General features: G+C 40.3%; 1 protein-coding gene across 2 annotated transcripts; it reads right to left on the bottom strand.

The window, feature by feature from the left end:
- Positions 1-677: 677 nt before the first annotated feature.
- On the bottom strand, positions 678-19,247 carry tut4 (terminal uridylyl transferase 4). 2 transcript variants are annotated; one of them, XM_063891778.1, is made up of 30 exons: positions 19,105-19,247; positions 17,202-17,755; positions 16,973-17,115; positions 15,975-16,091; positions 15,693-15,870; positions 14,996-15,084; positions 14,818-14,869; positions 13,630-13,699; positions 13,215-13,341; positions 12,777-12,896; positions 12,370-12,552; positions 12,101-12,275; positions 11,529-12,019; positions 10,930-11,080; positions 10,675-10,761; positions 10,181-10,284; positions 9,990-10,047; positions 9,806-9,909; positions 9,610-9,699; positions 9,401-9,514; positions 8,638-8,715; positions 8,321-8,489; positions 8,189-8,236; positions 5,708-5,790; positions 5,516-5,631; positions 4,175-4,329; positions 3,951-4,048; positions 2,372-2,921; positions 1,294-1,461; positions 678-1,199 (listed from the first exon to the last, which is right to left on the bottom strand). In XM_063891778.1, the coding sequence occupies exons 2-30, from the start codon at positions 17,680-17,682 to the stop codon at positions 1,111-1,113; spliced, it is 4,488 nt and encodes a 1,495-aa protein (XP_063747848.1). In that variant the 5' UTR covers positions 17,683-17,755; positions 19,105-19,247; the 3' UTR covers positions 678-1,110. The 2 variants fall into 2 exon arrangements, with proteins under 2 accessions (XP_063747848.1, XP_063747849.1); XM_063891779.1 differs by having other exon boundaries at positions 17,202-17,727; positions 19,105-19,231.
- Positions 19,248-20,964: the final 1,717 nt, after the last annotated feature.

The raw sequence follows: 20,964 nt of genomic DNA, 5'->3' as shown, positions 1-20,964 counted from the left end.
GCTCCATCTTACTTCTACTCTCACTCTATGGTCATGAAGGTCATGACTACAAGCAGCCAAAATGGGATTCTCCAGAGGGTGGATGGCATCTTATCCGGGAGAGACTTGGAGCAGAACCGCTGCTCCTTCGTGTGGAAAGGAGATAATTGAGGTGGTTGTTAAGGGTGCCACCTGGCCATACCCCAAGGGAGGTGTTCCGGGCACGCCCAGCTGTGAGGAGAATTATTGTAATTCCCACAACGTCCTGGGAGCACCTTGGAATCCCCCAGCCATAGCTGTTTGATGTGGCCAAGTTAAGGGAGGTTCTGGAACCACTGCTTGAATTGCTCCCCCCGTGAACTGACTGACTAAGCGGTGTTGTGGTAGAAATGTAACCGGAATACAATGAAACAGATCCATGTGCCAACACATTTAGTTTTAACAGTTGTAAAAGGCATATATCAAAGTTATTTACTTTGTGTTTTTTTTTTTACAGATTTACCACAGAAATGTCCTGTAGTTTGACAAGTTCTGCATTCCATAAGGAGCTCATTATTTGTCACATTTCTCCTCTATTGCTTGTGCTGGCCTGCCGATAACCGTTTTGTTAGGTCTCACATGTGCGCACATAACGTAGACATGTAAGTCTTCAATATAAAGACAACACTGAAGAGAGGAACCCACACGACACAGAAAAGTTGTTTGCTTTTTTCTTTATTTTTTTGTATTTTTTTTTGTATTTAAGATTTTTTCCCTTTTTTCTTGCTATCCCTGCTTTTGGCACTACATACTTAGGGTGACATGTTAAGATTGTTTTTAAAACAAATGTCTATTCAAAGCCTTCATATTGCAAGCAAAGTATGAATACAGCTAATAAAAATAAAGGTTTATATTTTTCCTCCTTACTTTACACATAAAATAAAAACACTTTTTTGGACCCCCTCAAAAATGGGGGTATTAAAATATTTGACATTTGTATCACAAATCAATGTCATGACACAGAACATAAAAACTGTACAAAAATGAGAAAAAACTATTCCTTTTAAAAATCCGTCTCATCAAATGATTGGTAGGGTCCATAACTTTGCTTTGTTTTGTTACTGACCAAGAAACTAAAAAGGAAATGCAAGATTACTTCTTTTGTTGGATGAAATTCAAATTTACTGGATGTCGAACGTGGGGGACCATTGGGAAGTTTGGATTTGGATGCACCATGGACCCTGAAGAGAGAAGGCAGACGAAAGAAATCAGAACAAAAAGATAATAAAGGTATTTCTGTCAGACGCAGTAAAATAAATGTGTATCATGTCTGACCTTGGCCGAAGGGTTTTCCAGGCTGGAAGCCTCCGTTGCCCTGCTGGATGAAGTTCTGGGGCATCCTGTAGGGCCAGGATGGAGATAGGGCGTACTGCGGAGTTTTATTGTGCTCCCATATCCGAGAGCCCGGGTTCACACCGACAAACTGGGCGGGGTGGCCTGACTCTGTAGAGACAAGATCAAAACACATTATTTGGACATACTTCACCATCAGCAGCCAAACCCTCTCAAGCTGTGCAGGAGTAACACATATTGTTAGATATTGTAGTTAAATGAGCCAATTTCTACTTACCTATGTTTATAATAATATTTGTATTCTATCTTATTTAATCTTAAATGGGACATTTTAGTTTGGTTTATACAACTACCTTTATTTTATTTTTTGGTGCACATTCTTACTATGTTTATAAAACATTTTTACTTGATTACTTTTTTTTTTAAAATGTGGTAATTCCTAAAATGCAGAAACTGTCACAAAAAAAACAATGTTATAAAGTTTCAGTTAGTTCCCAGTTTGTGTAAACCCAATAGTGTCCCATCACTAGTGGTGCAATAAACCCTCATCCTCAAACAACGGCTACTTACCTCTTTAAAACTCTTATCTGTGCATTCATTTTGAATAGCACCACACTGTCGCTTTTTACCAGCAATTCTAACCAATGTTTAAATGTGGTTCATCTAGAAGTGCAACAGGGCTTGGCAGAGGACTATCCTCACACCTCTGTTTACTTGCGCACCTGCCTTTTTTCTTGAGGCAGCAGATGCAGTACAAATGAAGAGCAAAGAGCTGAACCACTAAAAATTCCCTGAGAAATTGGTTGAGATTTAAAAAATAAACAAAATAAAAAACCCAAATTGGCTTTAAATCCACAATACAAGCACCTCTCCGTTTTATATTTGCTACCCTACAACTTTCGATTCTGGGTAAAAACATTTGATTAAAAGTTGAAACTTGAAAGCAGACTCATTTGATGACAGACTGGGACCAAGATATTTTGACAGTATAATAAAACAAATACACGTAGAATTTACTAAATTAATCCACTTTTAAAGATAGACAAATAGAGTCAGGCACCTGTCTTGACCACAGTGCCATTGCCCATGAGTGCCCCCGGTTGTGCCAAATGGTTGTGCCAGTGTCCCTCCCGGCCTGGCCCCATGCCCATCTGCCTCCCTGCCGGCTGGGCGAAGATGATGCTGGGGTCGTTCAGGTTCATGGGGCCGGCGTTGCCCCCTGAGCCTGTTGGACTCCCGTTACCCGGCGCCGAACGCAGGGCGAATTTGAGGCCGGGCGGGGAGGGGGCGCTGGGAGAGGACGTGGTGAGGACCGGTCCGTGTATGGGCCAGGAGGTGGAAGAGATGTGGACAGGGTGGTGAGGCTGCCCCTGGGACTGGTGCGAGGGAAGGAGCCCCAGTGCGCTAAGCGCCCCCGGGTGGTACTGGCCTGTATGGGCGGGGGGGAAGCCGAACAGAGAGAGAGGGGGAACAGAGAGGGGGGGACCTCCGGGCTGCTTCTGGGGACCAGCAGGACTGCACTTCATGTGGGAGGGCTGCGGGGAGCTGGAGGAACTCTGAGGGACAGCAGTGGGCTGCGGGGAGTAGGGCGGAGTCTGCCGACTGTCAGACTGTTGAGTAAGAGAAACAACGTTTAGAAATCATTTGAAAAATCTTAGAAAACAGGTCCCAATAGCAGTTAATTCAAAGGGGTTAATATAGTACCTCCAAATTGAAACATTTTTGCATCAAGTATCAACAGAGATTCAGTATCGTATGTCAGCGTGCGCCATCATACCAAAATGCAGATTTTCCCTGTAAAATTTCCAAGTGATGCCAGAACAACAATATTTCTGTTCGTTACAAACTGTATTATGCCTCCAAAAACATGAAAATCAAGTCAAATAGAGCGTCAAGACGGCATAGACAGCTTTGTTTTTATGGAGCTCTGAATAAATAAGGGGTTGATGACCGGTCAGTCTGCCGGTGGATGAGTGGCAGGCAGCTTACACTGAAACTGAGATTTCTGAATTAGATTTTTTCTTTTACTCTCCTTTCTTACTATATAGAGGAAGTAAAGAAACCGTAACTCAGGATTTATTTGTTGTTTGAGGTGCAATTTATGACTGAGCAGCTTTAAGACATGAAGAAACTATTATTTTCGGCTTCACTCTAATGTATTATTTTCACCAGAGAGTGGGCGGGGCGCCCTCATACTACCCCTGGTAAAAGCAATGCTGTCAGATAAATTCTTCATTCTTTGTTAATTTCCTGCTGCAGCACCTCTGTTCACCCTCTGTCGGAAAGCAGAGCCCAGAATGCTTTGAGGGGTGAGCTGGCCGGCTCTGTTTTGATAAGCCAACACATATATAACACTACAGGTAATGGAAAACCTGAATAAGCATAAAAAATCCCCTTTAAGAAGGAAAATCTGAGGCCTTTATCAGGTAAAATCTGAATGGGCTGAGAAATGAAACATCTTGAGTTTCTTGGGTGTAAACTGATCACAGGCCAACAATTTACATTTCATTGACTTCCTTCGTCTTTAGATAGAGACACAACTTTATGGGTAATGGTGAGAAATGTTTTCAAATGTTTTTTCTTTTTTATCTGGGTGATCTGACCTTGGTGTAGTGTCTGACCTCAGTTATTGTACTCACACATTCAGAGGGCTGTCTGGTCCTCCCGGGACAGTCTGCAGCTGTCTTTGGGATGGGGATGGACTGGGAGCTCACCACACTTCGTACCATGTGAGGCGCTGGGGAAGAATAAGAAGCCATAAAAATATCATGTGTTATAAAGCTTTGAAGACGAGTTGTGTATAATTGTATCATTTATTTTCATCAAGAAAGTTAACCTTGGATTACAGAGATGTTGTGGTTACCTGGCGCTCCGGCGGTCCTCTGTTTGAGGTGGCGGTACTCAGGACAGTCCCTCCGTACGTGACCCATGTCCCCGCACTGGAAACAACGCCTGTCCTTTGGCTCCCGCTCCTCATCTTTTATGTCTTCGTCTTTTTCATTTTCCTTCTTTTTCATCCTGGTAAAGAAAGAGAAAAGGTCAGGGCGGAGGAAAAAACGACGAATATATGACACATTTAGTACGATCCCATTAAAAAGACAACACAGGCTCTCCTAGATATCACCGATACAACCAGAACATTAGTGCCACAGAAAGGTCATGATTTTAATGAAATGCCCCAAAGTTAAACAACTCCTTTAAAGGTTTGAAACATTGTTATGGCTTTAGCATGCCTCGAGCTATCAGCCTTGCTATAAAGATAGAAATAAAAGAAAGAAAGCATCCACCTATTGAACAGCTGAACCTTACTATGCTGGCCTCTACTTGTTTCTGAAGCCTTTTCTTCTCAATCGCACTTTTGTCTCTGGGATTCTGTCATATGCTCCCAGGAGCCTCATGATAACGACATCGAGTAAATTACAAAAACAAAACAAAGACATATATTAAAAGTAAAAGAGGAAATACCATTATACAATAACATCAATTAGAGAAAGATAATTGGATAAAGTACAGTTATGTAAACAGAGCTTGAATTTTGCAATGAAGATTATCATTTGATCAATTAAATTGTTTTGAAATGTCTTTCTTACATCTTAAAAGTATGTCTGGAATTTAAAGCATATTTTTTGTGTCTCTGATGTTGTTGTTTTTTGTTGGGACAAATAATGTCGACAGTTTGAAATACAAAACACAACCTTTTCTCTTGGATGATGTAACTTGAAAGACGTATAAACTTAAACTTTAAATATATATATATATATATCTAAAAGCTATAACTGCTTGGTTAAATTTAAGAAAGTAGAATCCTAGTACGAGTTGTTATAACTAACTGTATGATGGAAAAGACGATACACAATTAGAAAGAAAATTAACAAACGACCTGAAAATAGTTTTGGAAAGCTACGATGCTGCATTACTTTAATTAAGAAGTGAATAAAGTAAGTATGATATCCGAGTGAAGCTACTCTTTAGAAAGGAGGCTTCTATCAGATCCTTACTGATATTTCTGGATATCAAAATGTCTAATATGTTGGAAGAAAAGGAATAAAACAAAAGTTCTTCCTATACATTATAAATATACATACACAAAGTAGAGGTCACATGAATTCATAACATATTTATTACTTCTCAGTAGATTCCTTAATTTTTTCTTGGAATTCTAGCGGCTTGAGAGAGATATTTCCATGAAGGAACACGGGACAACCTGCGTCTCTTAGGACAGTCCTTCATGTAGTGGCCGATCTTCCCGCAGATCCTGCAGCACCTGTCGTTGGGCGCCAGCTCGCCATCTGTCAGCACCTTCGAGTCAAAGAAGTAGTCCTGCAACAGAAAACGAAGGTTAGCTCAGGAGACAGAGCACACAGTATACACATGTCGTTAGCCATGAGCGACGTACCACTTCAGTGCCAGGGATGGGGTAGAATGGAGTCCCAAACAACTTCCTCCCATTTATAAAGGCCTTCATGATGAAATTAGTCACTAGAGGAAGCACAAAAAGGAACATGTTCACAGGTTTAGAGTTCGGAGACACACAGATCACCCTTCCAGAACCAGAATAAAAAAAACGTCCTCAAATGGTTTATGGTTAACAGAATGAATCGCAGAAACTGAGGACATATTTTGAGCTATTATTTTTCTTCTTCTTTTAGATAATACGGCGGCACAGTGCACCTTTCACATAGATAAAGTTAATAAAAATGAATCCACTGAATTAGGCTCGATAATTCAATAGCTCTCTCAATGCATTGAGAAAAACAATCTCTGCATCAAAACAGCTTTTTTTACAAAGTAATAAAGTGCTCTTTATATAAATCTAAATAAAAAGGGGGCTTTTTTTTTAGATTTCTACCTCCGTTTAAAAGTTTCCTCCAATCGGTGGTGATTTACTGCACCTGCCATTTCGTATTTAAAGGGGACCTATTATGCTAATTTTCAAATTCATATTTTGTTCCTCTTCTGTGACACGTTTCCATGCTTTAATGTTCAAAAGCTCTTCATTTTTCTCATACTGCTTCTTTTCACCCTCTGTCTGAAACCAGAGCCCAGTCTGCTCTGATTGGTTAGCTGGCAGACTCTGTTGTGATTGGAAGACCGCTTAGAGATGTCCCATCCCTTAGCCTATCACTTCCAATGTGTTGGAGCACAAGCCAATTACTTTGGGATTTTAGCTTTTTCAGACCATTTACATGCACCAAAAACTATATAAACACACTACAGGAAAGGAAAATACAGTGGGGCAAAAAAGTATTTAGTCAGCCACCAATTGTGCAAGTTCTCCCATTTAAAAAGATGAGAGAGGCCTGTAATTTTTATCATATACCTCAACTATGAAAGACAGAATGAGAAAACAAAATCCAGGAAATCACATTGTCTGATTTTTAATGAATTTATTTTCAAACGATTGTGGAAAATAAGTATTTGGTCAATAACAAAAGTTCATCTCAATACTTTGTTATATACCCTTTGTTGGCAATGACAGAGGTCAAACGTTTTCTGTAAGTCTTCACAAGGTTTTCACAAACTGTTGCTGGTATTTTGGCCCATTCCTCCATGCAGATCTCCTCTAAAGCAGTGATGTTTTGGGGCTGTCACTGGGCAACACAGACTTTCAACTCCCTCCAAAGATTTTCTATATGGTTGAGATCTGGAGACTGGCTAGGCCACTCCAGGACCTTGAAATGCTTCTTACGAAGCCACTCCTTCGTTGCCCTGGCGGTGTGTTTGGGATCATTGTCATGCTGAAAGACCCAGCCACGCTTCATCTTCAGTGCCCTTGCTGATGGAAGGAGGTTTTCACTCAAAATCTCACGATACATGGCCCCATTCATTCTTTCCTTTACACGGATCAGTTGTCCTGGTCCCTTTGCAGAAAAACAGCCCCAAAGCATGATGTTTCCAACCCCATGCTTCACAGTAGGTATGGTGTTCTTTGGATGCAACTCTGCATTCTTTCTCCTCCAAACACGACGAGTTAAGTTTTTACCAAAAAGTTCTATTTTGGTTTCATCTGACCATATGACATTCTCCCAATCCTCTTCTGGATCATCCAAATGCCCTCTAGCAATCTTCAGACGGGCCTGGACATGTACTGGCTTAAGCAGGGGGACACGTCTGGAACTGCAGGATTTAAGTCCCTGGCGGCGTAGTGTGTTACTGATGGTAGCCTCTGTTACTTTGGTCCCAGCTCTCTCAAGGTCATTCACTAGGTCCCCCCTGTGTGGTTCTGGGATTTTTGCTCACCGTTCTTGTGATCATTTTTACCCCATGGGGTGAGATCTTGCGTGGAGCCCGAGATCGAGGGAGATTAGCAGTGGTCTTGTGTGTCTTCCATTTTCTAATAATTGCTCCCACAGTTGATTTCTTCACACCAAGCTGCTTACCTATTGCAGATTCAGTTTTCCCAGCCTGGTGTAGGTCTACAATTTTGTCTCTGGTCTCCTTTGACAGCTCTTTGGTCTTGGCCATAGTGGAGTTTGGAGTATGACTGTTTGAGGTTGTGGACAGGTGTCTTTTATACTGATAACGAGTTCAAAAAGGTGCCATAAATACAGGTAACGAGTGGAGGACAGAGGAGCCTCTTAAAGAAGAAGTTACAGGTCTGTGAGAGCCAGAAATCTTGCTTGTTTGTAGGTGACCAAATACTTATTTTACCGAGGAATTTACCAATTAATTCTTTAAAAATCCTACAATGTGATTTCCTGGATTTTTTTCCCCCATTCTGTCTCTCATAGTTGAAGTATACCTATGATAAAATTACAGGCCTCTCTCATCTTTTTAAATGGGAGAACTTGCACAATTGGTGGCTGACTAAATACTTTTTTGCCCCACTGTATAGTCTACTGTATATACTACTTTAAATATCTGAATCATCACTTACTTTTGCGTGAAACTCCAGCACCGAGGTTATGGTTCAAATCAAAGGGGTCTGAGGAGAAGAACAGAAGAGTGAGTACAGAAGAAGACCGCGGCTGTAACACTGATAAGCAGACGGAGGGGTCACTGTGAGCACCTTCGATAGCAATGCATTTACTGGTCCACTGTTTCTCAAAGGTTGTGAGGCGTTTTCTTTGGCGGATGCTGATGACATGCTCTTTGAAGTCAAACTCTTCAGTGTAAAAGCGCAGGAGTCCCAACCACAGCTCTCCGACAGACTCTGTGTTTGGCTGCAGAAGTCGGCGCTGTGACGGAGGAAACACACTTTATACGCTTTCCAGATTCAGGCTGATACTTCCAAAGATATGTGAAAGGAGAGTGATTAAATGTAGATAATGTCAGATAATGCAATGCTGCACCAAAGGACACCCTTGTTATGCCCTTTAAACTCACCAAATCCTCAGGGTCATCACAAAAAAAAGCATTCCAGCCATCCACCATGCGCTGCGGGACAGTGTTACCTTCGAAGATCTAAAGAGGCATCAGACAGATATATTTATTTCATTTTATAAACAGCTGAGCTCGTTATGGATGTTCTTTTATTCATTTATTTATTTTATTGAGATGTCCTGTTTGTTGCAAGTTTTTAAAACATTCAAAAAGATGCTATATTTAGTTTTAAGGGTGACTTTGAAACTCTGGCGCATTTGCAGAATTGTTTACAATAAGGGGCCCCATTATGCTCATTTTCAGGTTCGTCATTATTTCTTTACTGTGACACGTTTACAAGCTTTAATGTTCAAAAAGGTCTTTATTTTTAATCATACTGCTGCAGCTCCTTTTTCACCCTCTCTCGTGATTGGTTAGCTGGACAGCTCTGTTGTGATTGGTCACCCACTTAGAGCTGTCCCGCCCCTTAGCCGTTACCACCTCCAATGTGTTGAAGCACTAGCCGATTTATTTAGTTTTTAATTGTTATGCGTTATTGCCTACTTAAAGCACTTTGAATTGCCTTTGTGTTTAAAATGTGCTTTATAAATTAACTAACCTTAGCAAATGGAAGCGCTACATGGTGATGTCACTATGTTACAGAGGTAAATAAAGGATTCCAAAGGAGGCGTTTCAGAGGGTTTTTTTCTGTACTGTCCCTGTTTAAGTAAAAATGTAATTTTTTTCTGGGTTTAAAAGGGTTTGGTAATAAATGGGTGACTGGTACCTCCTGCAGGACGGGAATGACTGGCGGCTGCCTCTGCTGCAGGAAGTAAAGCACCATCAGGATGTAAGCGTAAGATGAGAGGCTTCCTCTGGATGCATCCCCGATGTCACAGCGCTGTGGGAGCAGAGGGATGTTAGTGACACAGCAGGGGACAAAAGAAGAACTGCAAACAGAACTGTTCCTGTCTCAGTGTGTTAGCTTTCACATACCTTTGCAAAGACCTTCATCGTGTATCCCAGGAACTGCACGCGTGGATCCAGGGCGGCATACGTAGCCAGCATCCTGGTGTTGTGTTGAGCCTACAGGGACGATTGCACCGGTCATTCACTCATACAGCACTTTCAATAAATAAAGGCTTGTCTAAGCCTGTTCTATAGCAGTGTAAGAAGGTTCTAGTGCACTCACCAGGGTGTTATAAAGGCTAATGTCTCCCTCCAAACCACTCTGTCTGTGTTCAAACTTCACAATAGGCACTTTAGCTGTTGTGATAGGCAAGATGTTCCTCAAACCTGTAAGGTTGGGTGATCAAAACCAGTCAGAGTCCATGTGTGGCACAACAAAAGACATAATCAGTCAAACTTTAAGTCACCTGTATGCTTTTTAAGCACTTTCGCAAGTCCTTCAATGATCTCTTTGCAGTTCAGCATCTGTTGGGACAGATCCAAATAGATATTTAACAGCAAAAACGTAAGGCTCACATCTTATCCAGCTAGGGATATGCCAGTTAAACTTCATGGCAGTGTGTGTGTGTGTGTGTGTGTGTGTGTTTAGTGGGCCTACCTCTGCAGTGTCATGGCCCTCCAGAGTCATGCAGATGTCAAGGTCGCTGTCGCGGAAGCCAAAGCCGTTCTTAGAGGAGCCGAACAGGCAGAGCTGAGCTTTATCTGAGGATCCAGACACAGGAAGAAGTTCTTATTTCTATCCAAATTACAAACACGCATTCTCCGTCATGATCACAAATGCATTTAATGGGAATACTGGTGACACTTCGGTTCCCAAGCCAAGTCCTTACAGACTGCTGCACCTTATTTATTTACAATGGTGTTTTTTTATAAATGAACACTTGCATTAGAAATAAAGACCTGGTTTTCTTTTGATAGAAGGAACATGCACAAAGGCTTTTGGTCAATATTTGAGAAGTTTCCGACTCAGACGCTGATCGCATCACTGAGAATGAAAGTGCCCTGTACCATATTGTAACAAAAATAAGGTGTGACCAAATCATGGGCTGGGTCGACCCACTGAAAAGGAAATAGCCTGTACTGAATGCTCACCGTTGTACTCCTTCCTTATAAACCTCTCCAGGCTGCAGAGGATCTGCTCCCTCTTCTGCTGCTCCACGTGTGTGGGAGACAATTCAACTGCAAATAAGGAAATAAAAGATAAATCCCACAGAGCCTGAATGTAGGCATAAAATAAGTCTGTTTTCTTGGTTTTTTTTTCATGCCACCGGTTCAAAATGTATAATAAGACTCTCAGAAAAAAAAGTAAATTGAAAGAACAGTCAGGGATGCACTCTGATGACGTACAGAAGCACAATCTGCAGAGCCCATCGAGAATCTCTCTGAATCGCTCGTTCATCGGAGGCAGGGGCTTCAGCTCGATCTTCTTGAAGTCTTCAGGACACTCGTCCTTCAGGTGGCCGTCTCGCTTGCAGATGCTGCACACCACAGTTGGAGGCTGAGGGCAAAATGACATGACCGATTACACAGGACAGCTTATAAAAAGTAAGAGCAAGTTAGTGTTATACACTCCAAAATGTTTCTTACAATCCTGCATGTGTTACTGTACATTAAATGAAATAAATAAAGTAGCTATTTCCCACAATAAATGTACTGTTTGTGTACCTCCATTTATAAACATTGATTCTTGTGTGGTCTTTGTTCAAGAATGAGGTGTTGTAGACCTTATCCTCATGTGAACTCTTACCTTTCCTATCCTGAGACGCTTATTGCTGCTCTGAAAATGCTCTGAATTTCCGTAAGGGGATTAATAAAGGTGTATCTTATCTCACTTAAATGACCTCTATCACAAACAGTTCAAGGTTACATTCTTGTTAGCTTTTGTTTGGTTCAGACAGAAAAAGAAAACATAAATATAAAGGGTGAATGCAGATCATCATAGTTACCTTCCCACCAGTGAAAATCATCTTATCGAACACATAGTGAAGATCCTCAGGTAGAACCGGCCCTTCTTTATCTGAAAACCTTATTTCCTCCTCCTCCTCTTCTTCTTCCTCTCCCTCATTGTCACTGTCCAGCAGGCCGTTGGGGGAGAGGGAAGGTTTGTCCCCTTCATTTAAAACCATGTCCGTGAGTCTGGCGTATAACATCTTCTCAGTCTTCTTTCTGGACGGATCCGATCCCTCTGCATCGTCACTGTCCGGCTCCTCGTCCTCTTTGAACCCCGTTTCAACTTTCTCATCTTCTTGCTTCTTGTCAACGTGCTCTAACTTTGCTCCATGCCTGCCTGCCTTCTTGCCTCTCTGGCGGCCCCCGCAGCCCCTTCTCTGAGGCAAAGCGAAGTACTTGTAAGCCGTACGGAAGCGCTCCTGGAGGTACTCAAACACCATTTGGCTGTTCAAGCTTCGTGCGACGTTCCTCTTCAAGGCAAAAGGATCTAAAATACATTAAAAAAACGTAAATTTCTGATATTTCTCATGACTTGTTGGGTGAGTTTTCCAAAAGAGTGTTCTCCTACCTTCAATAGCGAGCCTGCGGCGAGGCCAGTTCTTCCCTTCCCTAGAGAGGAGCTCCTTCAGGCGGATGCTGATGATGTGTTCTTCAAGAGCAAACTCCAGTGTGTAGAAACGGAGGAGATCCAACCACAGCTGACCCAGCGTCACGTCTTTACCCAAGTCCAAGATGAGACATGCCTTTAAAACAGAGGGCAATGGAGAGTTAGTTAGGGTGCCAAGCAAACACACCGTAAACACATGCTTTGAAATCTGAATCAAACGTCATGCTCACCAAGCCTTCTGAGTAATGGGAGTCATCGATTTTTTTCTGTTCTGGTTTGGGTCTGCCTTCTCCTCGGGTGTCGTTTCGGTTGTCCGTGGAGCTCGGAGGTCTGCGCTCCCACCGGACAAACAAGTCCAGCGAAATTCCAGTTAGGTGATACTCGTCCACGCGTTTCACATCGAAGCCTTCAATCTAAGAGGGACATTCATTTTAAAATAACACAGGGAAAAAACTAGCGCTACAAAAAGAGGTGACGGTGTTTCTGTCCTGCTCTGAGAGTTTGTCAGACAAGTTTTTTTTATCTCAGGGTGCAGCCGTTGGTCTCAAAAAGATATAGGAGGCAATTACTCAAATAAAAACATCAATTTCAGTAAGCATGGAAAATCAGGACCTGATATAGCCAACAGTTTACCTACCCAGCGGCCCAGGTAGATGGGGAGGATGGGCTGTTTCCTCTGCTGCAGGAAGAAAATGACCATGAGGGCGAAGGAGTACGAGGGGATGCCTCCTTCAGACTGACAGTCAACGTGACACAGCTGCAGAGATGCACAGGCCGGAGGAAAAAACATGCTTTTGATCAGTTTGCATTCCAAGATAACCAAAATGTCCTATGTTTAGCAATTAGACATAAGGTCTGGTTTAAGAACTCATTCCTGCCCCACTTCTATAGGTGTTTTTTAAACTCCAACCTGCTGGTACCTGATTATGTACAACAAAAAAAAAGAAGCAGTGTTTGCAGACAATAATTGGAGCATGCATATAAATATAACAGATTAAAGAAGAGTGAAACGAGTAAGCTGCTCCTTATCGTTTTTTAATTTCAGCTGAGGAGTGCGTGTCAGTCAGAGCCTTACTCTCGCCCAGTAGCGGAAGGACAGCACCAGAGGGATCAATCTGGGTTCCAGCCTAGACAGGGCAGCCAGGTGATTGGTGGTGAGGCAGGCAACGTCATTACCGGCACTCACTTTACACATCAGGCCGCTGCACAGGAACACAAGTTAGGGGAGACCCCAATTAAACGTTGGATCAAATTTCTTAACATTACACTAGAGAACATGAAAATATGCATAAATTATGTATTCTAATTTTTATCTGGCAGTAAAAGAATAAATACTGTAAGTTACTGAGACCTACATGCTATCTCTAAAGTATCTAACCTAACTTCTAGACATGAATTACAAACAATTTAAACAATTAGAATGAACCGACGGAAATAAACACAAACAGACAAACATAGATACTGCATAGATGCTTTATAAAGCAACTCACCTGCTAACATCTCGACAGAACACAGCAGGAACTTTGGCATGAAAATCTGATTCCACCTCAGAAAACTCAGCTAGAGAGAGACAGAAAAAACAGTAAATGAGCTTGAGTTTAAAAACACACAATAATTGCCAGTAGGGCTGACCATACGATACGAACAATAATATAGAAGAATCACTAAAGAGAAACATGCACAGGACCCTTTTGCTGACCTGGGATTTAACTCTGTATGTAATTTGAAGATTGGCTAGTGAACAAAAGAGTGCTTCAGTCTAACCTCATTAAATGATTTAGCACTTGTACCAGGTAGTATGGCAGTCCTGTGGAACACTCAGAAACTTGGATGTAAAAAACAGAGTTTGTGTACTTCCCCAGAGAGACGAGAAAATAAGGGTTTTGTTTTGTCCTTTCACAGATATACAGCTCCGGAAAAAATTAAGAGACCACTCCAAATTGTTCTTAAATCTTTATCTCTACATGTATGGCAGTCATTCCAGTGTCTGTTGAATTTCAACAACAAAAAAAATAAATCATTTAACTCAAAGACATTTCTATAAGCAATAAAACAAGAGAAAATGAGTCACTTAATTTTTTCAGTGGCTGTATATGTCTCTCAATGACAGCAGATGGTCTATCATTACACCCCAGTATTTGTAGGAAAAATATATAGATATTAAATCAATATCCTGATATGACACAAGATAGATTCTTAGATTTTGAATACGGCAATGTACCAGTTCTTCTAATTAACTGTCTTGACCAGTTTGTCAATAAATCCACATGACAGGTGATTAATTATCAACATTTTAATTGTGTTAATAGTTTTAAACCCCTATAATATCATCACAATATTGATATGATAATATTTGGTCAAACATTTTGTGAAATTATTTTTTCTTCAAGTTGCCCAGCCCTAATTGCAGGACTTTTACTTAAAAGTGGAACTACACAGCAGTAGTTATGCTACCAGGACCATTATCAACCAAAACCACGAGGAGGAAGTTCTCAATAAAAGGAATTTCAAAAAAATGTGTTTCTCAAAAATAATAATAAACTTGTAACTGCTAACAGATGAAAAAATTCAACAAGATAAATAGAATAATTAAAACAAAACAGCAGAGTTACGCAGTTAAGTAGCAATTACGTATGTAAGCCTACAGAGAATTTAAAAATGCACTGAGCAAAACTTACAGCTTTTCTTGAGGATTTCCAGCACTTGAATCAAGACCTCAGGTTGTGTCATCTGAACAGACAAAAAGTGAAATAAAAAAGTGAGTCATCAACTACAAGACTAAATGTTATGGCTGTTTTATAATGTTCGCTTTTATGAGAGAAAGAACATCACTATTCTGTGTGATAGCAGACTTACTGAGGAGGGGTGGGTGACATCGATGTTGATGTCACTCGTCTTGAAGGCGAATCGGGTAAGACATGAACCATACAGACGGAGAGCACAAGCTGGAAAGTCAAAGGAAATATATTTTAGTTTTGGGGTGTTGAATTGCTTAAAGGATTCTATTGATTTTTCACATTTTCTTCTTTTTTTGTTAGAAACCTGTGGCTGGTTTTATTGTCATGTTATAACACTTTCATTTCTTTTTATGATTTTCTTTGCCTGTTTTAATAAAAAAAGAAATAAAAAGTAAAGAGAAAATATTGCAAAATATATACATTTAAATTTACAGAGTACGGTAATGACTAGCATGGTCTGATCTCTGCAGCACTTATCCACAAACTGAGTAAGCTATATTCTTTTGGGCGGACTACAAACTGGACTTCTTCACCTTTTCTTGGTTTGAATTCTGGTTTTAAAAATCTAGCTTGTAACAGGAGACTTTGGCAATCAGATGTCTTTGAGAAAGAGAATGTTCATATAGGCCGTTTTACAAATTCAGATGCATTTTAACCTCTTTCCTGTGAAAGCCTTTTAACATTCAGGTTAACAGACATTATGCTAAAAGGTTATAGGAATGTTTGCCCTACAAAGCCACAAACAAACTGCCCACGCTATCCTCTGCTAGCTGCAGGCAACATAGACAAGACTGAGTGACATCACCGAAAACAACCTGAGAGGTGCTTCTTTATGATCTCTTCCATCTTGATGACCAAGGCTTTCCGAACTTCAAAGTCCTCCTCTGAGATGCCATACTGCGTAGCTGTTTCCAGGACTGCCGCGTCTAAAGCCCTCAGCTGGGCAGCGGAGGGGGGTGGGAGGGCCCGCAGCTCATTTTCCTCCTGTTTCTCCTGACACGTCAGAAAGAGAAAATGTTTAATATGTCATGTCTGTTTGAAAATAAATCACAGGGATGATGGGATGAGGGACAACACAAACTAGGAAGCTCTCATACCATAATGTTCTTCTTGTGTCTCTTCTCCTTGATGTGTTTGTGTGCTCCTTGAATGTTCTCGATGTGCACGGAACACAGCTTGCATAAGTATTGATAGTTTGGGTACTCGGGGGACTGCTGTGAAAACAACGAGAGACAAAAAGTCATGATCATGTTCTCTTTACATTTTTGGATTTCTCACTTTGACTTAATTATTGATTCAACCTGCAAGGTGAAAGTACAACAAACAAATCCATGATACAGGAAAAACAAAGGCTGCTGAGGATGAAAGTAGACAAATTCATTTGGAAAGAATGGAAGGGCTACTTTTCATTATTAAACTTAACAAAAAGAGCCACACTTCTTTAGTCTCCATCTTTAAACTTTCTAGTTTCTCTAGTTAAGTCCTCCATCTTTTATTTTGTCTCAACATATAACAGCTCTACTAGAACGTTGGACTTAATAAAAAAGGCTTTTAACATCTTCAATATTGTTTTATAGCAACAAAGCATAATTATGAACCCAGTTCTCTAAGCTTATAACTAAATTCCACATATTCCCCTGGAAATCAAGAAATTATTGATGTTTTTAATTTAATTTAAATTACATTTAAGAAAGTTAAAGCCATGTTTTTTTCTGACATACATGACTACTATTTGTTTTTTTCCACATGTTTCATTACCATGTTAACATATCATTAAGGGGCACTGCAGCACCTCTTTTCACCCTCTGTCTGAAATCAGAGCCCAGTCTGCTGTGATTGGTTAACTGGCCGGCTCCGTTGTGATTGGTCAACCGCCTAGAGAAGTACTGCCGATTAGCCTATCACTACAGTATGTTGAATCCTTAGCCAATTTATTTTGTTTTACCATTTACTCTGGCCTCCTCACTGAATTGTAAGCATCCATCAATCCATCTGTTGAAGACATTCATGCAGGAGCCAGAATGCAGTAGATGACATGAGCTGTGTATGAGATATGTTTCTTGTACATCAGGCATGATTAAACTGTTTTCCTTACTTTCAGCAGTCGATGGATGTAGTCTCTGTAGAGGCGCTCTTCGGCCTGTCGGAGGCCCAGCTGTTGTTCTGTTAGGGGCCCTTCTTCAACAGTCGGCCTCACCTCTTCAACAGGCTGATGCATCAACACAGCAGCTTTTACCCCTACAAACAACAGAGACAAAGTTTACTTTACGAGTATTTAAAAAAGAAGGATTCATCATCTAAGAAACTTAACTGTGAGAACCTACCATAGGACTTATCATTTGCTGGAGTTGCACTTGAGCTTCTGGCCTGTTCTGTGAGGTCTTTTTTACGTGTCCCAGGCCCTACAGGAAAGATGGTTTCTCTGTTTGCCAAGGGGCTGTTGTCTGCAGAAATAGACACCTTGGAGTCCGGAGCATTTGCCACCAGCTTCTGTTGCGAGCTTGCAGCTTTCCCTTTCCCCCTCTCCCCCGAACTTGTTCTTCCAGTCAGTCTTGTTACCCTGGAGGGCCGTCCTCTCCTCTTGTCCTGGGGAATGTCTGTGAAAGTCTTGCCTGGCCCACGGCTTCCCTGACTGCCTATATTATGTTCATCCTTTGTAGCAGTGAGGTTTTCTTTGCTGCGGGTTGCAGACTTGGTAGCCTCTCTCTGCGTAGGAGCCTCTTTATTAGACTTCTCAGCGGATGAAGCTTTGGGTACTCTCGGTTGAGACGGTTTATTTTTTGCTGGACTTCTGGACTCGTCCATCCCTCCTGTCCTGCTTCTCTTGCCCTTGGTGGAGTCAACACCACGCTGAGGACGATGACAGGTCAGCAAAAGCCTTGTTAAGAAAAAGATAAGAAATTATAGCTATAAGTCTAAACAGCATGAATACATTTGGATAGTATGTTTTGTTTACCAATTTAGGTGAAACTAACTGAACAAATACATGAGTCAATTTACATTTCACGGGTCTTACTGTCGTTTGTATACGTAAGCCTATAATGCCAACATAAAGGACTATAAAAAAGAGGAAGAAACACTCAAAAAGAATAATAGGAAAATAGAGCTCTTACAACCAAAATGTAAACATTTCTGATTGTGTGTTTTATCAGGCAGTATTTCTATATCTACGAAATTGTTATTATTCAAATGGAGGGGGGGGGGGGGGTTGCAGTATTTGATTAAATAGTTTGATAATAAGGGTTTGTTCAATAATAAACCAGTGAACTACAAATCACATACTATTTAATTACATGCTGTGGTTAAAATATAATGAAACATGGACAAATGTGACAGTAAGTGTCGTATTCAATGATTTTTAGTCATTTTGTGGTTGATAAACATGCAAAAGATACACGTCACCAACTGTATTTAGGAAAAGGGTTCAGAATCAGTCAAAATAAAATAAAATCTTAGTGTAAAGCAGTGGGATCATAGTAAAATAAAACGTTTAAATAAATAAATCTGAACTCTATCTCTTCTATGTGGTTTCTTAAAGTCATGAAAGTAACAAGTATTTAGAATTAAGTGTCACATTTTCTTAATTTTCTCTATAAAATATACTTTAAAAGTGCATAGCATAACATTTCTCGGGTTTATATAACTATCACTAAAGTAGAGTGGCTTGAACCCTGAACACAACACCTCTCTTATATCATACAGGTGATGTTACAGTTGAAAACTGTTTTACCTTATAACATAGTGTATTCCTTACCACAACCTCACATTGTCGGTGTTTATGCGATAAATCCAGGGTTATGTTGGGTAATGTTTAGGCTTCGTAAACGTGCCTGTTACGCATTATGGTTAATGTTGATTTCAGGTAATTCAAGCGAAACGAAACTGATGGGGAGATTGACTTCGACACACGACGTGACCTGACGTTAGCTGCACTTCCAAACAGAAACAAAAAGAGGCGGTCTCCACAAAAGCAGACATTATCGACGAAAAGTAATGCTAAAACCGAAAGGCATTTCCTCTGTTTTAGGGACAATTGACGGTGACTCACACCGGACCCTTTAGCTGTCTTCGTTAAGCTACTGTTAGCTGCCCCCGGTCGTCCGACTGAGCTAGCTACCGTTAACGGCAGATAAATAACACTGGCACCCAGCTGCTACACAGCAGCGAGTCATTAAACACAGTAAACAATCCCTCGACAAGAACACAGAGGAGCACGTATTGACTTACTTTCAGGCTCTTAAGTTGATTTTAGATTATTGTTTAGCTGCCTCCATGGTTCTGTTCGATATAATGTTTTTCAAATCCCACGGCCCTGCTCAAAATAGCAAGCATTGACGCCATGTTAATACATCACCCCGCTGCATTGTGGGAATGCCAGTAATGATGAAGAGGGGCGTGCTGGATTCAAATACCGCTCGGAAACTTTTTACAGTAAATACAGCATTCCTTTTCTTGACTTTTTCTTTTCTTCAAAATATAAAAATCGAGATAGAAAATGTGTCATTTTTTTTTCATACAGCAGCAAAATATTAATGTACCCTGAATAGACAATGACACAGGATAACCCAGTCATGTCATTATTATACCACAAGATAACTGAAACTAAGATTGTCAGTCTGTTTTTTTGGGGTTTTTTTTTGTGATTATGGAATTGTATATTGTTAACAAAAGTCAACCGCCCGAATTTACATAATAGGGGTGCTAAAGCAGTCTTTGGAAAACAAAGCTGTCTTTCTCCTTATGTCTTTTCCCCCCTACAAACTACAACTATTGCACAATTACATTGTGCAATTAAAATTAAATGATTGGAAATGTCGCTGTTTTGTTTAACAAGTATTACATTGTATTGGTCACCCCTTCACTCTACGCATCAGTCCTACTCTATTCATGAACACAGGTAGTGGTTGAGATTAGGTTTTGTTTCGTATTCTTGGCTTGTGTCCATTTGTTTTATTCCAGAAGAAAAGTAGGCCATGGCATGCATGCCTTCATTTGCCTAATGAGCTGCGAGTGAAACGTTTTTGTTGGAGTTCCAGCTCTCTCTATTCATCACTCCTTCTAAATAAGAGTTCACAAGAATTATGCAATGATCTGTTTAAAATGTTGGGACACTTTAGTAAAAAGAGTACCTTTTCATAATACTAGAAACACATACGTATACAGTGACACTTATACACTAATAAATGAACATCAATGATTGTTATTTTTGACCAAAAAAAGCACATTCATTTGAAGTATTAATTCAATATTTAAACATATATTTTTTATAATAAAAAAAAACATTGGAAAAGATCTAGTGTGTGAGTTTTCAGGTTTCAAGGTTTTATTGGTCATATGCACAGCATTTACAACGTACTGTATATGTTGGCAATGAAAATCTTATGTCCCATGCTCCTCATACAACTCAACATACATGGTGCAAATAAGATAAATAAAATAGTGCAAAAAGAGAGAAGAATATTTACAATAACAACAATAAAGATTTAAGGATGTGAAATATATACATATGTGGAATACATTGAAAGTATTTAAATACTTTACACTGTTGAATGAGGAGGTATGGACAGATGCATTATGTATAGCAGATGTATATGGCAGATATGTATAATATATAGATATGTGTACTATAAACAGATATGTATGGCAGATGTGTATAATATATATATATATATATATATATATATGTATGTATGTGTATACTATAAACAGATGTGAGTAGACATTCACAGAGCTCAGGAGTTCAGTAGTCTTATAGCCTGTGGTATAAAACTGTCTCTGAGTCTGGTGGTCTTGGTCCGGATGCTGCGGTACCGTCTGCCAGACGGCAGCAGACAGAACAGACTGTTGCTGGGGTGATGGGGAGTGCATACTTTATTTACAAAAATGACATATTACATTGTCGTAATATTTGTCATGATGTTTTATACAATATTATACGTATTTTATGCAATATTAGACGTAAACCACAACAGAACATAACAGCAATGTATAGTGCACTGGCTGCAACCATTGACTCTTTATACGAGTATTTTATTTCGAAAATCGTCCGGATCCGAAGCAGAAAGTGTTGTTTATCCGGTCCCCAGC

Source organism: Eleginops maclovinus, chromosome 9 (genome assembly GCF_036324505.1).
Source record: "Eleginops maclovinus isolate JMC-PN-2008 ecotype Puerto Natales chromosome 9, JC_Emac_rtc_rv5, whole genome shotgun sequence".
Classification (NCBI taxonomy): Eukaryota; Metazoa; Chordata; class Actinopteri; order Perciformes; family Eleginopidae; genus Eleginops; species Eleginops maclovinus.
The sequence above is the reverse complement of the archived record's forward strand: the minus strand, read 5'-3'. Positions and strand labels throughout refer to the sequence as shown.

Excerpts from the sequence above, each read along its gene's own strand:
- tut4 (XM_063891778.1), bottom strand. The coding sequence starts at position 17,682 with ATGGACGAGTCCAGAAGTCCAGCAAAAAATAAACCGTCTCAACCGAGA. Across the intron at positions 11,081-11,528 it reads TGATTTTCACTGGTGGGAAG|CCTCCAACTGTGGTGTGCAG; the intron begins GTAACTATGATG and ends TTTTGCCCTCAG. Across the intron at positions 8,716-9,400 it reads TCATTCCCGTCCTGCAGGAG|ATCTTCGAAGGTAACACTGT; the intron begins GTACCAGTCACC and ends ATGCCTCTTTAG.